This window comes from Triturus cristatus, chromosome 8 (genome assembly GCF_964204655.1).
Source record: "Triturus cristatus chromosome 8, aTriCri1.1, whole genome shotgun sequence".
NCBI lineage: Eukaryota > Metazoa > Chordata > Amphibia > Caudata > Salamandridae > Triturus > Triturus cristatus.
The window spans coordinates 276,760,413-276,781,980 of NC_140591.1; the positions used below are offsets into that span (position 1 = coordinate 276,760,413).

Consider the following 21,568-nt stretch of genomic DNA (forward strand, 5'->3'; position numbering starts at 1 on the left):
TACCGAAATGTGCAAATTATTGTATGTGTAACAGTTATAGTCGAGCGCACTGCTATATGGAAAACAGTACCCATTCCTACATGCATATCGTTTTATTACCGGATATAGATGGATCTGTCCTGTGGCATGTTTGCAATGTCTCATCTGGCGAGAAGCAGGTTTGTAACGTCTGGGTGAGGCAAGAATGAGTACGCTAGACCCGGATACAATATTATGGAATTCCAGGCTAGATCTTGACCGGATATGCCAGATTGTCCCAAACAACTAGACTGCTAACCTAGATATTGCCACAGCTACGAATCGGAAGATGAAGACCTACTTGTAGCGGAAACCGACCTGTATTCTATTGAGAGTGGTTCTAAACAGTGAGCAACAATATAACAACAAGGTCAAGTGGCCTTATTTTTGGTGTTGACTCATGGTGCCATGCGGCGGATATAAGAAAAGAGAATATCATGACTTAAAAGTATCCTACGGTACCTAACAAGTAAGATGTACCACAAAGCTTGCTGTATGATACAAAGATGGAGGCCTTAAGGGACTAACAAGCTTAATCCTTTAATGTTAAGATATTAAATATATAGGAGCTCTGCACATCGGCTACACATTGGAAAGTAAAAAAAAAGGGGGGTGGTGGTTTGTGAAGCATACTACCCAGAATTAATGTATTAATGATAGTCCCTCTCAGGGTCTATAACGACTCAATGAAAGGCAAGATGGTATATTTCTGTAGCTATGGCTCTTGGAAGCCGGGTTAGTTCAGTTACCAGCTATAATATATTTGATCGCATTCTCCCAAGGAATCTCGCCACTGAGGCCCCGCTTATAAGTGTCTAATGTAAATTTCCTCCAAAAATTCTCGTTTTGTGCATATTTGGTGGCTCAATGGTTCTTGCATTAGTTCAATTTGTTGTAAAATAAGCCATCTTATGTCGTCAGAGTTTGATGGTTCGAGAGATGGTGTTCTACCAGTGGGTCTGTGGTCTTAGCTGTTCTTACTGTTGAACGATGTTCTGTTAATCTTGTAGCCATCGTTCGAGCTGTCTCTCCCACATAACCTAAAGTGCAGGGACATAGGAGAAGATAAATCAGGTTCTTTGTTTTACAATTCATAAATTTCTCTGCTGTAATCGTGTAGCCATTATGTGTAAAATGTTCATTCTCAATGACTGAGTAGCATGCTTTGCACTGTGTACATTTATGTGAGCCTAACAAAGCGTTTTTTCCGTCAATTTGTTTTTATATAAAGGGCACATCTTTCTTTATCCTAGAACTGACCAAGCAATCTTGAATGTTTTTATTGCGTCTATGCGCAAAGGTTTAGGAAGAGTGGATTCCGGTGTGGTAGTACTATTCAGTATGTGCCAGTTGCTATTTATGAATTGTCTCACTTTTTCGTTCATGGTAGAGTGTTTTGTAACACAAACCAGATTGGAAATAGTTTGCTTCTGTTGTTCTCTAAGAAGATAGTCCCCGTCAAAGAACCTTGCTCTTTTGAATGCTTCTCTAACTAGTTGTCTGGGTTATCCCCTCTGGTAGAACTGGTATGCTCTGTTTCTGTGCACGCGATGTCAACTATTATAATGTAATAATGTGTTTCTAGCTGTCTAACAAATAAATCGACTTCAAGCTGTCCTGTTTTGTGTCGTGTCGCATTACAATGTCTAGGAATTTAGCTTGGTGTCAGCTGATATGTTCTGTGAGATAAGATTCGGGTCACAGAGGTTTAATCAAAAGAGAAATTGCAAAAGTTGTTCATTAGTGTCAGTCCAGATAAAGAACATATCATCAATGTATCTCAACCAATGTGTAACTGATTCATAAAACAGGGCTACTCCATTATCGATGTTCTTATGTTCAAAGCGGGCCATGCAGAGACTCGCCACTGAAGGGGCAACAGAGGCTCCCATACTGACCCCACCAAATTCAAGCATATTTTCTGAGAGTACCAATTGGAGGCAATCAAGAACAAATGTTTTAGGACAAATTATATTTTGTCTGTCGATATACCAATCTACTGCTTCTAAGGCTTTATCCTGAGATATAATGCTATCGAGTGCTTCTATATTCAAGGTCATCAAAATCTCAGAATATGGATTAAACAGGAGTCTTTCTACCACATTGATGATTTCTGTAGTATTTTTAATGTATGATTTAATCTTTGGGACGTGGTCGTAAAATGCGATCCATGTATTTCGATAGGGGTTCCGTAGCCGAACCAATGGTGGTTACAATTGGATGAAATGGGGGATCCTCCACATCTTTGTGAATTTTTGGAATTGCATTAATACTGGCCAGACCGGGGTTGGTGACATTCAAATTATTATGCTCTTTTTCTCATATGTCCCCGTTTAACAGTGGGATCGCATCTGATCTTGGTATAGAAACTGGCAGCATCAAGAAGGGTGCTCATTTTAGATTTACAGTTCTCAGTATCCATAACTACGATTCCTCGCCCTTTATCACAATTTTGTTTGTAAGGGTCTTGTCCATCTTGAGTTTTTGTAACGTGGAATATTCCTCAAGATTGAGATTGTATGTGGGACTGGGGATGAAGCGTGTGGCTTTATCGAGGCGTTTTAAGACAGAGTGTTCGAAAACAGCTACTTTCTGACCTACCTGATCCAGTGCAGGTGTGAAGGTAGATGGAAGAGCTAGACCCGTAAGATTAGCTGGAATGGTTCGAACCAAATCAATGTTCTGAAAAAAAAAATGTGGAAGTATTTTACGAAACAATTAAATGATATCTTGATAGAGTTCAAAGATATTGGTCTTGATATGAGGGACATAGCATAAACCCTTAGCCAGGAGCAAATAGGTAGAATTATCGAGATTTTTCTTGGTTTAATTGAACATTGGTATTAATTGTCCTATCTCGAATATTGTCTGTTCCTGGTCTGTAGGACATGGTAATTATGGGGTTGATAGTGGTAGAATTGATAGTTGTCCCTGTAGTTTGTTTGATATCAGGGTTTCTGTCTCTCCAACTTCTGCACCAGGCTTAAAAAGGTTGCATTCTGCCTTCATTAGTATCGTACGGGAATCCGTCTACCAGTCTGATCAAACTGATATTGAAGCACCTTCGTTCTCGAAGTCCGAAGAGTCAGAGAAGGTCAGCACTCTACGTTGCAGTGGATGATCATCTGCCTGATATTGTCCCTGGTTGTAGTATTGTTCAGATAGATATGAAGAAGTTCTTTCACCTATGTAGAAACTGATATCTTTCTTGAGCTTATCCGCTTTTCTCTTTGTGAGATTTTCTGTAAGAGAAGAGTGTTCCCTGTCTACCTCTTCAAGTTTCTTCTTCGCTTCTTCTAAAGCATTAGTTTTTCTAATATGTTTGAGTTATTTGTTTTTCAGTGTCTGAACCAATTTTTTTGCCGTCCCCACTATGAGCATCATTAAGTCACGTGAGCAACAATTAGCTAATCGTGACCATTTTTCAAAAAATTCTTGTAGTTATGACCAATCCTGGGATACTACGTAACCTCAGACCCTGTGGGATCACCCCTTCACGTAGATATTCAAGCATAAATTTACCATGGGCTTCTATGTGTTTGATTTCCGTTTTTTAAGGTAATTAGTTTGATAACGTCATCATTGCTTTTTTGTCTAGTCTCCTATATATTGTCAAAATGAGTATGTGTCTGAACCAAAGCTTTTTTTGTTTTCAAATTATTTTTATTGAGTTTTCAAGGAAAAGAACAATATAAATGATAATAATAATAATAAAACCAAACGTTTTTAATCTATTGATCGTGGATAGGTAGAAGAAAGCTCCTAAGTAGGAAAGGGAATAACAATAAAACGTAATTTGCCAGCACCACTACTTCCTATCTGTGATACTCCAGTATGCTCCTAGAAGTTTCAAAACGTCTTGCTCTGGCTGTCTTGCTGTTGCAGTATACCCACCTTATTGGTACCAGGTGCCCATTTCTTGTTCGCTATGGCTATGACAAAATATATAATGCAGGACATGTTGGGGGGATATCATCTGACACAAAGCATTCCCCTCTGGCTGTTTGCCGCGTGAACTTCGATCCACTGGGGAGGTATGTTATGACTGAAGAATCACATGAGGGCAGCCTGCTAAGTGTCTACATTCCACCTCTACTTGCTAAGTCTTCTCTTGAAGTACTTAGTGACAAGGTGATGTGCTTGCCCCAGGAAATCACAATTATTGGAAAGGAGTCCAATGACATTATGGCACATGAGATGGGCTCCACTGGGCCTAGGGAGATGGTAGGGCCCTAGGTGAGGAAGGCTGAAGGACTGGGCTGATGGTCAAGGGCTCTACGGTGTTTGGCAGGCATGAAACTTGAAAACTCTTGCTTACACTCACACGTCTGTAGTATACAAGACAATTTCTTGCATTGATGTATTGCTGCTCCCTGCCACTGATCTTATCCACACAGCTGGCTCACACATCCTTCTTTGGGGTGTATCATACCTCATCCCCAGAGTGGCACAGGCGGGGCTCCATCCCATCAAGCATTCCTGGTACTTAATATTTATTTATTTTTTACTTTTATATAGCATTAGCTAGACCCGAAGGTATCCTAGTGCTTTACAGGTTATGTGGATAAGTTCATTCACGATACATTCGAGGATTTGTGTGGGTAAAAAAAGTTTAGAACAATGCAGCATTTGCTAGTTGTGTTAGCGACAGTTTTAACACTGAATGAATCAGGCAACAACATCGAAGAATCCTGTCGATGGTGTTGGATCTTTGGGAAGAGTGGATCAGCTTATGAGAGTGTTGAAGTAGTTGTTAAGCAGTAGATATTTAATGTCCCGTTTGAAGTAAGAAAAGAAGGGGTTGCCCTATGGAGTGAGTTCCAAATCCTAGAAGCTTTTACTGAGAAACAACGCAACTGTAATGTTTTCTTCTTCAGATTTGGAGGTATGACAAGTGAGTTGGAGTTTCTCAGGTCCAGACCTCTTCCTGCTCTAGATAGTTTGGTTTCTAGGTATTTGGGTTATTTTGTATAAAGGGCTTTGTGTGTGATACAAGATGTCTTGGAGATGCATCTTCTTTGTTTGGGAAGCCAATTGAGGGCAGGTGAGATGTGATCAAACTGTTTAAATCCTGTAAAGCGTCTGGTAGCTGCATTGAGAGTTGGTCTTACAGGTGCAAGGTGACTTTTCTGAGTCCCATTGATGATGGCATTGCTGTAGTCAAGTTTCGGGAGGACTAGTGATTGCACTACCGTCTTGAGATCGTCAGGGAGAATAAATGGTTTGATTTTCTTGGGATGTTTTAGTGTGTACAGCACTCCTTTGACTGAACTGTTGATGCTCTCCTTCATTCACATGTTTTTGTCTAGAGTGATTCTCAGGGACTTTACGGAGTTAGAAAGTGAAAGAGAACAGTTTAGTGCGTCCAAATTCTCAGGCCATTCTTGAATTGGTAAAGGTTTATGTTTTGGGGAAAAGAGTAGTAGTTTAGTCTTGTTGAGGTTTAGCTTTAGGGGATCGGAGTTTAACCAGGTTTGTGTCTTGTTTAGTGTGGCATTCAGATGGCAAGTGTCATTGAGTGATGTTATTTTGTAGTAGATTTGTGTGTCGTCAGCATATAGGTGATATTTCACCCCTGCTTGGTTCATAATAACTCTGAAGGGATTAAATAGGGTTAAACATGTTTTAATTAGATTAATTAAGATTAAATATTTATTGTCTAATAGACAAGAAGCTTAACACAGTTCTTAGTTCATGAGCTGAGGGCCTGTCTTGATCTAAATAATGAAACCGTGAAGTAGCTGGGCATACTACGGGAGGCTGGGAAAGCTACCTTATTCGGATTGCTGGTCTTGCCTGAAATGTAGAGGGAGAAGTACTGTCAGATAACTGAATTGGAGACTAATATTATTACCCTAGAATGGGATAATCAGGGGCAACGAGCCATACATTTGCGATGTCACCTGGATATCAAAAGGTCCTCCTTTAGACTGCTCTCTCAGGAGTAGATGAATGGGGGGACAAGTCAGGTAAATTATTATATTGGCTGACGGCACAAGAGTTCACCTTCTGTCTTGTCTCTCACCGTAAGTGCAGCTTTTGTAGATTTTTATTCAGCGCCTCAGGTGAGAGGCCGCAACCCCACTCATCAAAGATTTTCCTCTGCGGAAACTGCACCCCAGTGAGTGGGATTAACTTGACCAACCCCTCTCATAATAAGATGTCATAGTGGCCCTGAAAGATATGAACTTTGGTAAAACCCCAGGTCCAGATGATTATTCCATCAAGTAGTACTGTAAATTTCAATCACTATTGCTCCCACCTCTCTTGCACATGTACCATGAAGCACTCAAGAAGCGCAGCTTCCCGTCTGAGCTGAACTTGGTGCCCATAGTGGTACTGCATATACCAGGTTGACCACCAGACCAATATACTTCTTATTGGCCAGTCTTTCTTATTAATGCTGACTTCAAACTCTATGCCTAAGCTCTGGCAAACAGACTACTTTGTGTACAGACACACCTGGTCCACCCACACCAGTGTGGATTTATCTCACACTGTAGCACCCTACGTTGAGTCATTGCTAAACACTGGAACTCGGTGGGCTTTCCGTCCCTGGCCGAATGGCAGGCAGGACTGAAATGGTGCACAAAATAAGAAGAACCGATATATGTATCCAGTGGTTACTCTCGTAAACATAAGATAGTTTGAAGGAAGTGGTGGGGTGGGCATGTTATGGTTTGGAGAAATGCATATTTCTACTTTCACATTTTGTTGCTGACGTGGAAGTGTTCCTACTGCAATGGCAGTGTGTGTACTGTTTTGTTTAACTTGAAAACAATAAAATGTGTCTATTAAAATATAGATTGTCCTTCCATTGTGATGTATATGCTGATGTGTTTTTGCTGTGCATATATTATGTCCTTGTGCAGGACTGGTCTTACCTTGGATGAGGTGTCTGTGCGCAGTTTCCTGCTTCAGTGTGACCTCCTGGACCTGGTCTGCAGGACCGCTGTCCTGCATTGTAAGGATGCCTTGGAAAGTCACCTCCATGTTATAGTGGGCACACTAACCCCCCTGGCTTGTGAAAAAGCAGATATTCAGCAGCCGGTAGGTTGAAGAAATTAAGATTTGTCTTAACAAAATCTGCTTACCATTGTTGCATTTCCTCAATTTTCCAACATGACGTATCATTCTTGCATGTATCTTTTTCAATGATTTTTGAATAAATTAAGTGATAAAACAAACAATGGCGAAGGGATAACAACAAGTTTGATGGGAAAATGGCGACCATGTTGATAGAAAGTCTTGCTTCTGATCAATAACGCTTTCATTGGGATTCTCAAATTTGTTCTGTATATTTGGCAGGGTTGTACATAATCTCTGAGAAAAACAAACAAATCCATTTCAACCATCATGTTTCCTCAAAATGTTCATGGTATTCACCAAATGTTACAGTCCAATTTAGTGAATGCCTTTGTCCCCTTTTCCTTTGTTCTCTTACACTAGGATGGGTATGGGGAGCAAAAGGCTACTTAACAAACCTTCCTGTGTCTCTCCTACATCTTTTCAGAATCTTTTAGATTTTCGTGGTTAAAATCTTTATTCACTGAGAAGAGTGACCCCCGAATGCTTGCTTGACCTCGCAAACCTGTTTCAAAGGACCAGCAGTAAATAGGAGAATGCAGATTTGCTTTTTAGGATTCAAGCACAGTGCTCTACTGTAGCCATGGTTTCTTGAAATGATTGCATTCTAATTTTAAAAACTTAATTATAAGATGTGATGTGCCGTAACATATAACATTAATTTATATTATGTGAATATACTTGAAATGAGCACTACTGATTGTTTTCTACTTGAGTTCAATTTAGAAATATTTCAGTGTGACATTAAAGTGGTTTTAAAATTAAATCAGTAAGTGAATGTAACATTTGCAGCAGGTGATCAATAATGTTGTCTAATGTTGCTCTTCACCCCAACTTGTAATGAAATTAACTGTTGACTTCCCCAGATTTTTCAAACGTGCAATGTGTTTTTTTTTAAGTTAACCATTAGCTGTACTGTTAAATATTTTTCAATTATTCTTTTTTTTGTTTTAAAAAAACCTTGCTGGGATTCGGTTTGCATCACAATATAAATCACCTTAAAAAGCAGTGCTACAGCACCTACAGCTTTTCTCATTACTGACCCAAATTCAAGTTTTAAACCCTGAACATCTCCTTTCGTCCCCTTTGCCCAACTCGATCTGTAGAAGGTCAGCTGCTACATCTACTGGATTGTCTCACTCAATGTTTCCTGAGTACCTGTTCAATTCACCAACTTAAAGCCTTAATCCAGGACTGATCACATCTTGTTTATTCTACGATTCCTTTCCCGATATTGACTGTACATTACGGCATGATCATCCCCACTGGTCCCTGTCCCTAATGATGTCTGCACACATTGATTTCCAGCCCCACTCTAATGTTACCTTAGTCAGCAGCTTGACCGTTTTTAGCCTCTGAGGGCATGTAATTTCTCTTCAATCTTTATCCATGTAGTACAGCGTTGGAAGCTAAACTATGAGCAGTGTTTCCCCACTACCTCATAGACTAGCCCCTAATTGTGCCATCACTATGACTTCCCAAATTTAGGTCAAGTACCCAAAGTTGGTGTTTAATTTTCTTTTCTAATTCTCCACGTAGTCTTCTGCCTCTAGAGGTCACATCTTATGGTGTGATGGTACGAAAGGTTGCAGAAGTGTTAGAGTTGCCTTTACCATCTGTGGAGATCATCTTGACTGAGGTCCTACTCTCCTTGTTGCAAGCATCATAACCCTTGCTTACCTTTAACAATGCCATCACAGAGCCAGTTATGGTGGTTTGGGAAAACCAAAATCTGCCCCTGCCGTTAGCCGTATAGAAGCAAGAAAATAAGGACTGGCCCCAGACAACCCTCATCCCATCAATCACTGGAGAGTCTGATAGTACCGGCATCTTGCTCTTTAAAACTATCCCCTTGTGCATTTCCAACCACTCCATTGGATGGAGAATTCAAAGAAATTTACCTAAAAGTATTTTTCGTCAGGAAGCATAGCTTTAAAATCATTAATTGGTACATGCCTAATTCACTGCTACTCCCATGCCCTTTGGGACATGGCGCAAATGGTGATCCTGAACCTTCCAAATCATCTACAGAGCCTCTTTATGGAGATGGTGCAGGATAGACAAACTGCTGCCAGACAAGTTATCCAGTTGGATCCAGATACAATTGACTCTGTAGAGCTTGCCCTGGGCTCTTCTGTTGCACTCAAGCGTCATGCCTGGCTGAGAAATTCAGGGTTTCCCACTGATGTCCAGTCAAGACCCTTTGATGCCCTTGAGGGGTTTGAACATAGTAAGGTCTCTACTTGGTTCCTAGGTCTCCAGTCCCAGCAGTAAGACTGCAGGCAATTCCTCAAGTTTTAGGGATTCACCAGAGGCTTTTTCTTTTCTGGGCAGACAACAAGGCCAGCATCATCATCGACAGAACCCGTAGTTCAAACAATATCAGTGCTAAGCTAGAGTGGAGGCTGAGCATCACCTCTCCATCCCTCCTTCTCCTCTTACCCAGGAACGATGGGAAATCAGTCCTAGCTCCCTCTATTAAGAGCAAATAGTGTCTGTTAGGGGTCTGACTCCTTCGCACATGCCTGGAAGACCATTATGTCAAATCAATGGGTCTTGTAGGTCATAGAAAATGGTATGCTCAGCCTTCAAATAGACCCCTCTCCTTCCCTCCCTTCAGCAGACTTCCTTCTTATCATTCAGCAGGAAGTGGAGAACTTACTCGTAATAGGGCGATGGACTGATGCCAGAGCAGGATTGCAGCCAGGGGTGCTGTTCCCATTACATCCTAAGGCTGGAAAAAAAGACACCTGTCTTCGTCCGACCTTAGGCTTCCGGATTTTTAACTGGTTTCTTCACACAGAAAAGTTCAAGATGCTGTCCCTGGCTCAAGTATTGCTAGCCCTTTAAGTAACAGAATGTTTGCTGTTTGAACTATGCTTTTACATCAACAGGCCCAAATCCCACCTGTAGCCCTCGGTGCAGCCTGTTCATAGAGACAGCACTGGACTCTACATCGAGTCCAGCCTTCCCATCCTCAGAGGATAAGGGATATTAGGTAGATGATTCTGATGTTTTAGAATGGAGCACCCGTACCAGTCAGGATGGTCTTACGCCTGTTAGCTTCCTGCATCCTTCTGGTCATTCACACACTGTGGTACGTGAGGGCCTACGAGTAGTGCATTTGCAGACAGTAGTTCCAACACGGCAGAGTTTTCACATTTTATAATGATCTTGGAGGACGCAGCACTACATTTGACGTGGAGGAGAACCTAGTTCAAAGGATGTCCTTCCATCTTCCACCAGCAAAGGCCATGATGGTAACAAACGCTTCTGCTCCAGGTTGGGGAGCGCATCTCGAGGAACTGGAGATCGGATGCCTTTGGTCATATTAGTCTGATGCAGCTGAGAGTGATAACGCTTGGCGCTTACGCTCTTCGCACCATCTTAAGAGCTTCAGACTGGAGTACTGACTTGACAGTCAATTTATTATCAGCTGCACAGGCAAGATGAAGGGCAAAGCCGCCCAGAAGTGGGCTTTGTCAAGGTGAATTATCGTAAGAATCAAGGTGTGTGGTGCCTTAACACAGATAGAACCTCTAGAGAGCATCTGACCTCATTCCACCAGGGCGAAGACATCTCCCTTAGCTCTGGCAAAGGGAGTCCCTGTGGCAGAAATCTGCAAGGCAACAACTTGTGCTTCTCTTCATTCCTTTGCAAAACATTACTGTTTAGGTTTGGAGATGCGGAGGAAAGGCCATTTGACATGCTCCATGACTTTTTGGTTTGACCAGTCCAAGTCCCACCTCCCGGTTGGGTACTACTCACGTAATCTATTCAAAAGATGACGAATCTGCTGGAAGACATATTCATCAGAAAAAAACGTTATGTTCGAGGCATATGAGCTGCAGATTACACACTTTTGCATAGATCGCCATCTGGTGTTGGGCCCGGATGTTTGCAGTTTGTTTTTCCTCTTGGAAAGTCTTTGGAAGTCATGAGGTCGGTGACACCTCCTTTGGATCGTATTGCGCATGGCCTTCGGCTCCATCCTCAGATTGTTTTTTTCGCCATCGGGCTCGGATGTAATCTTCGCGCTCCGGTTCCGAACATTTCCAGTTCGACGATCGAAGCGGAATCCTCACTCACATCGCGGTATTGTTCAGATCGCGATCTCCTCAATCACCTTCTCATCGACAAATCTTCGGTTCCAGTCGTCGACGGCGGCCTTCGGGCCTACCCAAGCTCCGGTCCCGGCTGATGGAAAGAAGTGCCCTCGATGTGGGTCCAAATTCCCCCACACCGATCTTCATGAGGTGTGCAACCTCTGCCTCTCCCCTGAACACGAGGCTCGAGACTGTCCGGCCTGTAAGTCTTTCAGATCGAAAAAGACTATTCGGGACCGAAGAGCCAGACGAAACATGGCACACTCCTCGACCTCCGTTACAGTCGACATCTTCGGAGACGACGTCGAAGATCCGGGACAGCAGCGCACCGAAGAGGACCTCGTCAGTGCTTCCGAAGCCGACGACTCAGATGTGGAGGACATCACCCCGGCGCAGAGGGTCGTGAGTAATATACCCCCCCCCCCACACCCGCGCCGACACCCAAAAAGGCTTCGGTTACGCCTTCGCCTCCGGGCGTAGGCAAGACCAGAGACACTGCTTCACACACCCCACCTTCGGGCCCGGTGAAGAAGCCAAATAAGCCTTCCGGCGGCTCGGGCTCGAGCCAGCCTTCCAGCGGTGCCGAGAAACACACTTCGGCACCGAAAAAGAAACCGGACTCTACCTCGACACCGAGCTCCGCACCGAAGTCCTCGATGTCGAAACCCAGCGCTTCGTACCGACGCCATCTTCGGTACCGACCAAACCCCATAAGGCCCTCGGCACCGACAATTCCACGCCGAAGCCCACCTCGGAACCGACCAAGAAATCGGAGGTTCCCAAGCCCAGTGCTAAGCAAACCGGCACGGACAAGCCTAAAAAGTCATCGGCCCTGAAGACTTCGGCGCCGACGGAACAAACATTGTCACAGGAACTGTTTACACCAGATCCCTTACAAAAAACTGTGGATCCAAAAACTGGACATTTGGCACTCTCTTCCAAAAAGAGACATTTGGACAAACCGGCTCCGCCACCACCTCCAAAGAGGAAGGACTCTGCTACCTCCCCTTTCAGAATACCTTCCCCACCTCCTCCACCTCCTCCACCCTCTCCACCTCCGCCCCCTCCACCCTCTCCACCTCCGCCCCCTCCGCCTTCTCCACCTTCTCCACCCCCATTCATCCAAGACATAAAATGATGTAAAAAAAGGGCAGAGTCATAACAGTCATTACGTTATGAAGTGGGGCGAGGGAGCCTTGTACAGAGCTCCCTCGCCCCACTTTATTCATGGGACTTGTCAACTTTGCATAATAAGAAAACTTCTACTTTTTCCAAAGTGACCATTTTCGCCATAAGATGTGAGTAGAATGGCGTGATCGTAATGACTGTTATGACTCTGACATTTTTTTACATCGTTTTATGTCTCCACTGTTAGTGCTAATACAGTCCAATTTTTGCCTTTCTAGTTGGCCCTGTTTTAAAAGGTTTGACTCACGCTGCCACTCTGGTAAGACTCGTACATATCGAGTTCTATTTATCAGCTTTTAGAATCCTGAGGCGTTTGCAGATTGCACAGGTGTAGTTACACCCTCTTTTCTCTCATTTTCGTTCTAGTGTCTTGGTCCTGAGGAGAACCCCCCATTCAAGGACATGGGGTTCGAAACGCGTCGACCTTTTTGTTTATTGTGTTGACAAACACTGGTGGAAATATATCAAGCTGGTGCATTCTTACAAATTTACCTGAATTGTGAAGGATTGGAGCAACAATTGTTGTTATTCACCTTTATATAGTTTTGTTCAATTCTCACCAGGTTTGATAGGTCCTTTGGTAAATTCCAATAAGCAATAAATAGGCTACCAAAGGAAAGTGTGTTTGAATGTTTGTTTGGATGTATGAGGAGTGGTGTATGAATGTTTATTTAAAGTATCACGTCTGTCTTCCTGGCAGATGAGTTTAGTGTAGTTTTCTTCCTTTTTTCTACTTAATTTTTTCTCTACTACGTGTTCATTTGTTTATGTATTTAAAATTGCTGACGGCTTCTTACTCTTGTATACAAAAATAATTTTCATACAAGATGGATCAATAACTTTATGAAAAAATATTGAAATAAATACTATTAATTAGTACTCTCGTGGATGTTTGATGTTATCTTCTACGTTTCATTGAATGTTTTGAATGATTCATCAGCATTGGCATTTCCTTGTTCACATAGTTATTCGGCTCAGCCTTGCTGATTAGAGCCACACCCAGTGTTGTTTACACCTCAGAAGACAGCACATTAACGTCTTCCCATATTTGGACGACTGGCTGATAAAAGCCACGTCCTACAAACAATGTGTACACCACACCGCCACTACAATCCAACTACTTCACCAACTAGGCTTCACGGTGAACCACCAAAAGTCCCAGCTAACACCATCCCACATAAAGCAATACCTCGGTGCCACCATAGACACCTCAAAAGCCATAGCCTACCCCAATCCGGCCAGGATTGCAAGCATTCAGGCTTTGCGGCAAGAGTGTTTATGCAACTGATAGGGATGATGGCCTCTTGCATTTTCATAGTGCCCCACGGAAGACTCCAGATGCGTCCACTCCAAGAGTGCTTAGCGCGCCAATGGAACCAGGCCCAGGGGCAACTGACAGATCTGGTGTTGGTAGACGGTCGCACCCATTGCTCTCTGCAGTGGTGGAACACCACAAACCTTTCCAAAGGTCGACCGTTCCTGGACCCGGTTCCACAAATAATACTAACAACAGACGCACCGCTCTCCGGCTGGGGAGCTCATCTATTACACCTCACAGTGCAGGGCACATGGACGCCGCAACACAAGTTACTCCATATCAACCATCTGGAGTTACTAGCAATCTCTCTAGCCCTAAAATCCTTTCAGAGACAGATTTTAGGCAAGGCAGTCCTCATTCGCACAGACAACATGACGGCCATGTATTACATTAAAAAACAAGGCGGCACACACTCTCCACAGCTCTCTCAACTAGCACAGAGCATATGGAGATGGGCAGTTCCACACAAAATTTTTCTCCTAGCCCAACATGTCCCAGGAGTCCAAAACACCATGGCAGATCTGCTCAGCAGACAGACGCTGCAGATCCACGAGTGGGAACTTCACCCGTTCTTTCAAATGTGGGGCATCCGCAGATAGACCTCTTCGCCACCCACGAAAACAAAAAATGCCCAAGCTTCGCCGCCAGATATCCACACCCATTGTCCAAAGGCAATGCGATATGGATGAACTGGTCAGACAAATTTGCATACGCTTTTCCACCTCTCCCACTAATTCCATTAGTGGTGCGAAAGCTACAACAGCATTCCCTCACACTGATCCTAGTAGCTCCAACATGGGCCAGACAACCGTGGTACACCACACTGCTGGAACTCTCAGTAGTACCACACCAAAAGCTACACCTCTCACCACACCTCCTAACCCAGAAGCATGGAGAGATCACCCGGACCCAGCTCAGCTCAACCTTGCGATCTGGCTCCTGAAATCCTAGAATTCAGATACCTAAACCTTCCCCCTGACTGTATGAACGTCATCAGAGAAGCTAGACGCCCTACCACTAGAGCCTGCTACGCTGCCAAGTGGAAAAGATTTGTTGTTTATTGCCATAACAACACCATCAATCCTCTGGATGTGTCTATCCAACACATCATAGGCTACTTACTCCACCTACAAAGGTGTAATCTAGCCTATACGTCCATTCGACTACACCTCGCAGCAATTGCAGCTTACTTACAAAACAGGCAACATCTATCACTCTTCAGAGTACCTGCCATTAAAGCCTTCATGGAAGGCCTCAAAAGAATAATTCCCCCCAGAGTACCACCCTCACCTGTGTGGAACTTAAATATCGTTCTCACAAGGCTAATGGGGCCTCCCTTTGAACCTTTGCATAAATGCGAACTCAATTCCTAACATGGAAAACAGCTTTCCTTGTAGCCATCACTTCCCTTAGAAGGGTCAGTGAGATACAAGCACTTACCATACAAGAACCTTTTCTTCAAATGCACCATAACAAGGTTGTTCTCCGTACCAACCCAAAATTCCTACCTAAAGTAATTTCCCCTTTTCGCCTAAACTAATCTGTAGAACTACCAGTATTTTTCTCGCAACCTCAGACCGTTGCAGAAAGGGCTCTACACACGCTAGATGTCAAACGAGCCTTACTTTACTATATCCAGAGAACACAACCTTTCAGAAAGACCAAACAACTGTTTGTCTCTTTCTCTCCACCACAGAAGGGCAACCCCATCTCAAAATCAGGGATAGCTAGGTGGATTGTAAAATGCATCCAGATTTGCTACCACAAAGCAAAACGAACGCTATCCGTTCCCCCTAAAGCCCATTCTACACGAAAGATAGGGGCTTCTATGGCTTTTCTAGGGAACATCCCATTAGATGGTATCTGCAAAGCAGCTACATGGTCAACACCGCACACTTTCACTAAACATTACTGTGTAGATGTGCAAACCAAGCAACAAGCTAGTGTGGGCCAGGCTGTACTAAAAACACTATTTCAAACCACTGCAACAGATACCGGTGGTCGCCGCTAAGGTTGGGAACTGCTATATAGTCTATGCAAAAGTGTGTAATCTGCAGCTCATATGCCTCGAACGGAATATGCTACTTACCAGTATGCATCTGTTCTTGGCATGTAGAGCTGCAGATCTACACACGCCCACCTGCCTCCCCGGCTACCTGTATCTGTTCCAGTCTATTTTATTTAGATACGACACACATGGGTTTCTTCACTGTTATTACTACGCTCCATCTTTCCCTGTTGGCGAAAAACAATCTGAGGATGATGCCAAAGCCCATGCGCAATACGATCCAAAGGAGGAGTCACCGACCTCGTGACTTCCAAAGACTTTCCAAGAGGAAAAACAAACTGCAAACATCCGGGCCCAACACCAGATGGCGATCTATGCAAAAGTGTGTAGATCTGCAGCTCTACATGCCAAGAACAGATGCATACTGGTAAGTAGCATATTCCTTACATTCAATAGCGATCTTTCTGGTGGATACTCTTATCTACCTGCAGATTTCTCATCAACCCTTCTCACCTAGCTTTCTTTTTTGCAAAGAAACTCTTTATTTGGATTTTCTGCAGGAAGCTATTCATAAAAAAGCAGAATGCAAGATACAAACAGTGCAGCTTAATTCCAGAGATTTTTCCTCTTTAGAGCCAGATCTCTTAATACCATAATGGAATGTCTACCACCCATGGCCATCACCCTCCCACCTCAAGCCTCAAGTCCAGCTGACCCCGCCCCATATCCTGTTGCATTGTGCCCCACTCAAGAGACCAAATGTTCTTGTATTTCATTGAACATTACCTTCGCAAATAAACCCTTTCCTCTGCAGTGGCTCAGAAGTCCATTGCGCTTGTCCATTCGACCAATGCAGTTCTCCAGTTACCAACACTCTCCCTTTTCACTATCATCCTGCCCAGTGAAACCAGTTTCCCTCAAAGCCAGACATTATTCCCAACAGTACTATCAGGGGAGTCACTTCTATGTGTATGCCTAGCATTTTAGCCAGCTCATCCTGTTTCCTTCTCCAATATCTGGACATCACAGGACACTCCCAGGCCATACGTATAAAGGTGCTTGTGTCCAACCCTCATCTCTTGCAGGTTGGCACAGGGCTCCTCCCTATTGTGTATAGCTGTTGTGGCGTGAAGTTAGTTCTGTGGAGATAATTAAATTGAATGAGGCGAAGCCTTACTGGTATCATCAGTTCGCTGACAACCATTTTTGCTTTGCCCAATCTTCTTCCACCTTTGGGCCCAGACCCTCATCCAACCTATCCCTCTGAATCTGCATTTGGTCTGGCATGTTCACTATTAGTGCCCTGTATATAGAGGAGATATACTTCTTCCCCTGCCTTTCCAGTATCAGGTGGGATTCTAACAGGCTGAACTCTGGGGCCTCTCTGAGGGACCTAGATGTCTTTTCCATGACATGTCGAACTTGAAGGTAGCAAAATAATTTTGTTATGTAGAGCTCATATTCCTTCTGCAGCTGGCGAAATTACTTAATTTGTGATGCCTCCTTATCTTAGATATCCCAACTGTATCCTACCCAGAAAATTCATTCAGCTGGTTCACCTCTACTTGCTATAGAAGCCTCTGCAGTCTTGCAAATGTCACTCCAGGTCTTATGGCTGAACCTGCACTGTCAGTGTAAAGGCACTGACTGGGGAGAGGAGTTGGCCTAACGGCTAGGGTGGTCGACCTCGAATCTGGGAAGCTGGGTTCGAGTCTCGGCAATGACGCTGAACATCATGTGATTCTGGGTAAATCACTTAATCTTCCCCGTGCCTAACAAAAATGAATGTGTGTCCTAATGTATCGTAACAGGTGCTATGTAAAGCGCTCTGATACCCGTTTCGGGTCAAGTTCGCGCTATATAAAACTCTGCAAGAAAAAAAGACAGCCATTAATGGGCAGTAACGGTGAGGCCTGGTAGTAGCGTCTGATATCCGCGAGTCCCAACCCGCCATCAAAGGGAGATTTACATATTTCTTAAAGGCTACCCTAGACGGTCTCCCAGCCCATATGTACTTACTGATAGTAGTGATAGTAGCTTGCAGTGAAGCAAAAAAAAAAACCCCAGGTAGGGTGTATGGATAGTTTTTAACAAGATTGTATTGGAGCAAGGCAATCATTTTGAAATGCTTTCCCAAAATCAATTGAAGGGACTGTTGATTGTTCCATATATTTGAAAGAGACACGTTAGTGATAGATTCCTTACCTTAGAATATCCTCGTGCGTCAGACTGGATCCGGAAAGTTTTCATCAGCAGTACCATTGCGCGTCGGTAGGCGGCGTCCTGCGGCTCAGCGTACGTCGCTGGCGTCGTAGTTGCCGAGATGACGTCGGCGGAGCTACTTAGACGCGGCCACGCGTGGTGACGTCAATTATTTCTTTTTCCGCGCCAGCAAGCACACATCCGAGAGAGAGCGGTACTCCTAGTTATTACTTTAACTTGCTTTCTGAGAACTTTGTTTATCTTGTTTTGTCGAGTGATCGACTCCTGGTGCAGTAGGGATGCCCGGGTTTAGGTCCTGTAGGGCCTACCGTCGGAACATGTCGGTGGGGGACCCACGCAACGTGTGTCTCTTCTGCTTGGGGCACGCACGCGACTTCGGACGAGATACAGGCCTTCGTGTCGGCCATTAGCCGTTTGTTTGGCCCCTCGGGTCCCTCCAGAGCGCCTTTGGGCCCTGTGGACCCGTTGGGTGGTTCTGCCCTCGTGCCGTCGACTTTGGCCCGGTTACGCCGGCACGATACCCGGTGGCACCGAAGGCTTTGGCCTCGGCACCGCCTTCCGGCTCCGGTCCCGGCGCGGGATACAGCGCCGAACCAGGATTGGCACATTACCCCCCCATTCCATTTCTTGGTGGGGAGTTTATCCCTTTTCCCCGGGCGCCTTGACTTTACCGGTCTCTTCAAAAACCGGTGGACGAAGGAGAGTACTGGGAGGGGTCTGAAGACCCTCTCGCAGCTCACTGCGAGGATCAGCCGGACTGGGAAGGTGATATGGAAGGTCCATAGGATGTGGATTTCGCTCCACACTCTGGTACGCTGTCCCCCTCTTCCGTAGCTACGGAGGAGGTTAGGACTTTTTCTGTGGTGTTGCGTAGGGCGGCTGAGGCTCTTAACCTCGAGCTCCCCTCTGTACCTGTCAAGACCAATCTCCTGACTGAGGTGCTGCAACCAGCGTCGTCCTCCGCGTAGCCGCCGCTACCCTTCAACGATGCAGTTAATGACGTCGTGTTGAGCACCTGGAACAAATCCAACCAATCCTGTGGATACGGGTGTGGTGCGCCGCCATCGCCTGGCGCCGGGTGATCCCAGCTTTCTCACACAACACCAAACGCCTCATAGTCTGATTGTCCAGGCCTCTGCCTCGCCAAGCGTATTTCCTTCTGCCCCTCCGGATAAGGAATCTAAGAAACTGGAGCAGTTTGGGAAAAAGATTTTCACTTCTGCCAGTTCTGGGTTGCGGGCGGTGAATACTGTGTGCCTGTTGGGCCGCTATTCACATTCTGTGTGGGACACTGTGGCACAGGTGCTGCCTCAGTGCCCTGTAGAAGCTCGGGCAGTGCTCTCCCAGGCCGTTACAGAGGGAAGAGATGCTGCTAAATTTACTATCCGTTGTGGACTTGCCACAGGCGATTCACTCGGCAGGGCACTTTCCTCAACGGTGGCGCTCCGCTGTTACACTTGGCTCAGAACGACCGGCTTCTCCAGGGATGTCCAGAACACTTTGTTGGACATGCCATTTGATGGCACACACCTGTTTGGTGACCAGGCGGATAGCACCCTGGGACGCTTTAAAGACTCTCGGGCTATGGCCCAGTCCTCGAGTCTCGCCACCACGCGCACTCCTTCGGGGTCCACTTTTAGCTCCTTTCGAGGCCAGGGTCGAGGCGCCCAAACACATTCCTTTCAGACCTGCAGGCCTGCGCATTCCCGTCTCAGCGCAACCACGGTCGTGTGGCCCGCCGTGGTGGTTCCCGGGGCCAGCGGGCGGATCATTCCACCGCTGCCGCCTGAAAACCTTCCTAGTCCGGTGTGTCAGACCCACCAGACGCCAGTGGGCAGCAGGATTTGCCATCACCTTCCCCACTGGTGCACCATCACTTCGGACAGGTGGGTTCTGCAAATAGTCTGAAAGGGCTACTCCCTCCCCTTCAAGTCTACCCCTCCAGCCATGCCACCTCAGTACCACCGCATGTCGGGGGAATCACTTTGCACTTCTCCAGCAGGAAGTTGCGTCCCTCTTGGCCAAAGGGGCCATCGAGCGCGTTCCGATGCCAGAAGTAGGTCGTGGTTGTTACTCTCACTACTTCTTGGTTCCAAAGAAGGACAAAGGATCCGTCCTATCTTAGACCTCCGGAACGTCAATCGCTTCCTCTGGAGAAGGAGAAGTCCAAGATGCTCACGCTTGCTCAGGTCTTGTCTGCCCTAGACCCGCAAGACTGGCTGGTAGCGTTGGTCTTGCAGGATGCTTATTTTCATATCCCCATCCTGCCAGCCCACCGGCGTTACCTACAGTGCACGGTGGGCCACGAGCACTTTCAATTCACCGCGCTCCCTTTCGACCTTAACAGCGCCCCTTGGGTGTTCACGAAAGTGATGGCGGTGGTCGCAGCTCATCTGCGCAGATCAGGGGTCTCAGTCTTCCCTTATCTCAATGACTGGCTGTTGAAGACGGGCTCGCCCCAGGCAGTCGTCTCCCACCTCCAGACTACGGCCGACCTCCTGCATTTGCTGGGGTTTTCCATCAACGTGCTGAAGTCGCACCTGATTCCCTCTCAGAAGCTCTTCTTCATCGGAGCGGTTCTGGATTTCGGGTTTATCCTCCCGAACAGTGAGTCCGGGACATTTGGGCTATGATTTTGATCTTTCGGCCCTGGTCCTGGGTTTCGGTCAGTAAGACCCTGAGGCTGCTGGGTCTCACGGCCTCCTGCATCCTGCTGATCGATCATGCCCGATGTCATATGCCGGCTCTGCCGTGGGATCCGACGCAGCATAGGGGAAACCTGTCCGACTACGTCCAGATCCCGGAGGGCACTGCACAGGACTTGCAGTGGTGGCTCGCGGACCAGCGTTGGGTCAGTGGCAGATCCCTCTCCCTTCCCTAACCGGAGCACACAGTAGTGACTGACGCGTCCCTCCTGGGATGGGGCGGCCACATGGGAGAGGCGGAGATCAGAGGACTCTGGTCTCTGGCGGAGTCAAAGCTCCATATCATTCTTTTGGAGCTCAGGGCGATCCTACTTACACTGAAAGCATTCCTTCCCTCTGTCAAGGGGAAAGTAGTGCAGGTGTTCACAGACAACACCACCGCCATGTGGTACTGCAACAAGCAAAGTGGGGTGGGGTCGTGGGCTCTACGTCTCTGGACGTGGCTGGAACGTCAAGAGATTTCCTTGATGGTTCAACAACTGACGGGTACCCTAAACTCCAGGGCGGACGAGCTCATGTTGGATCACGAATGGCATCTGCACTCAGAAGTGGCACAAGGTCTCTTTCAGCAGTGGGGAGAACCTTGGTTAGATATATTCGCCACCGAAGAGAACGCGCAATGTCAGCAGTTCTGCGCGTTGGAGTTTCCAAGGCGGCACTCGGAGACGCTTTTCGTCGCCAGTGGAGTTGCGGTCTATTGTACGCCTTTCCGCCTACAGAACTTATGCCCAGAGTGCTGAAGAAGATCAGACGCGACCAGGCCCAAGTCATTCTTGTGGCAGCGGACTGGGCTTGAAGAGTTTGGTATCCCGAGCTACTCAGTATGAGCATGGATCCCCTGATCCGGCTGCCTCTTCGGGAGGATCTCCTGTCGCAGCAGCAGGGGACGGTCCTCCACCCGAACCTGTCTAGCCTC

General features: G+C 45.9%; 1 protein-coding gene across 1 annotated transcript in view; it reads left to right on the plus strand.

Annotated features, from left to right (window-relative positions):
• The window catches only part of ATM (ATM serine/threonine kinase), a 1,586,045-nt gene that overhangs the window by 766,623 nt on the left and 797,854 nt on the right, over positions 1-21,568 (plus strand). Inside the window, exon 30 of the mRNA XM_085621514.1 lies at positions 6,891-7,068. Within this exon, the coding sequence (XP_085477640.1) occupies positions 6,891-7,068 (178 nt within the window). The remainder of the gene's footprint in view (positions 1-6,890; positions 7,069-21,568) is intronic.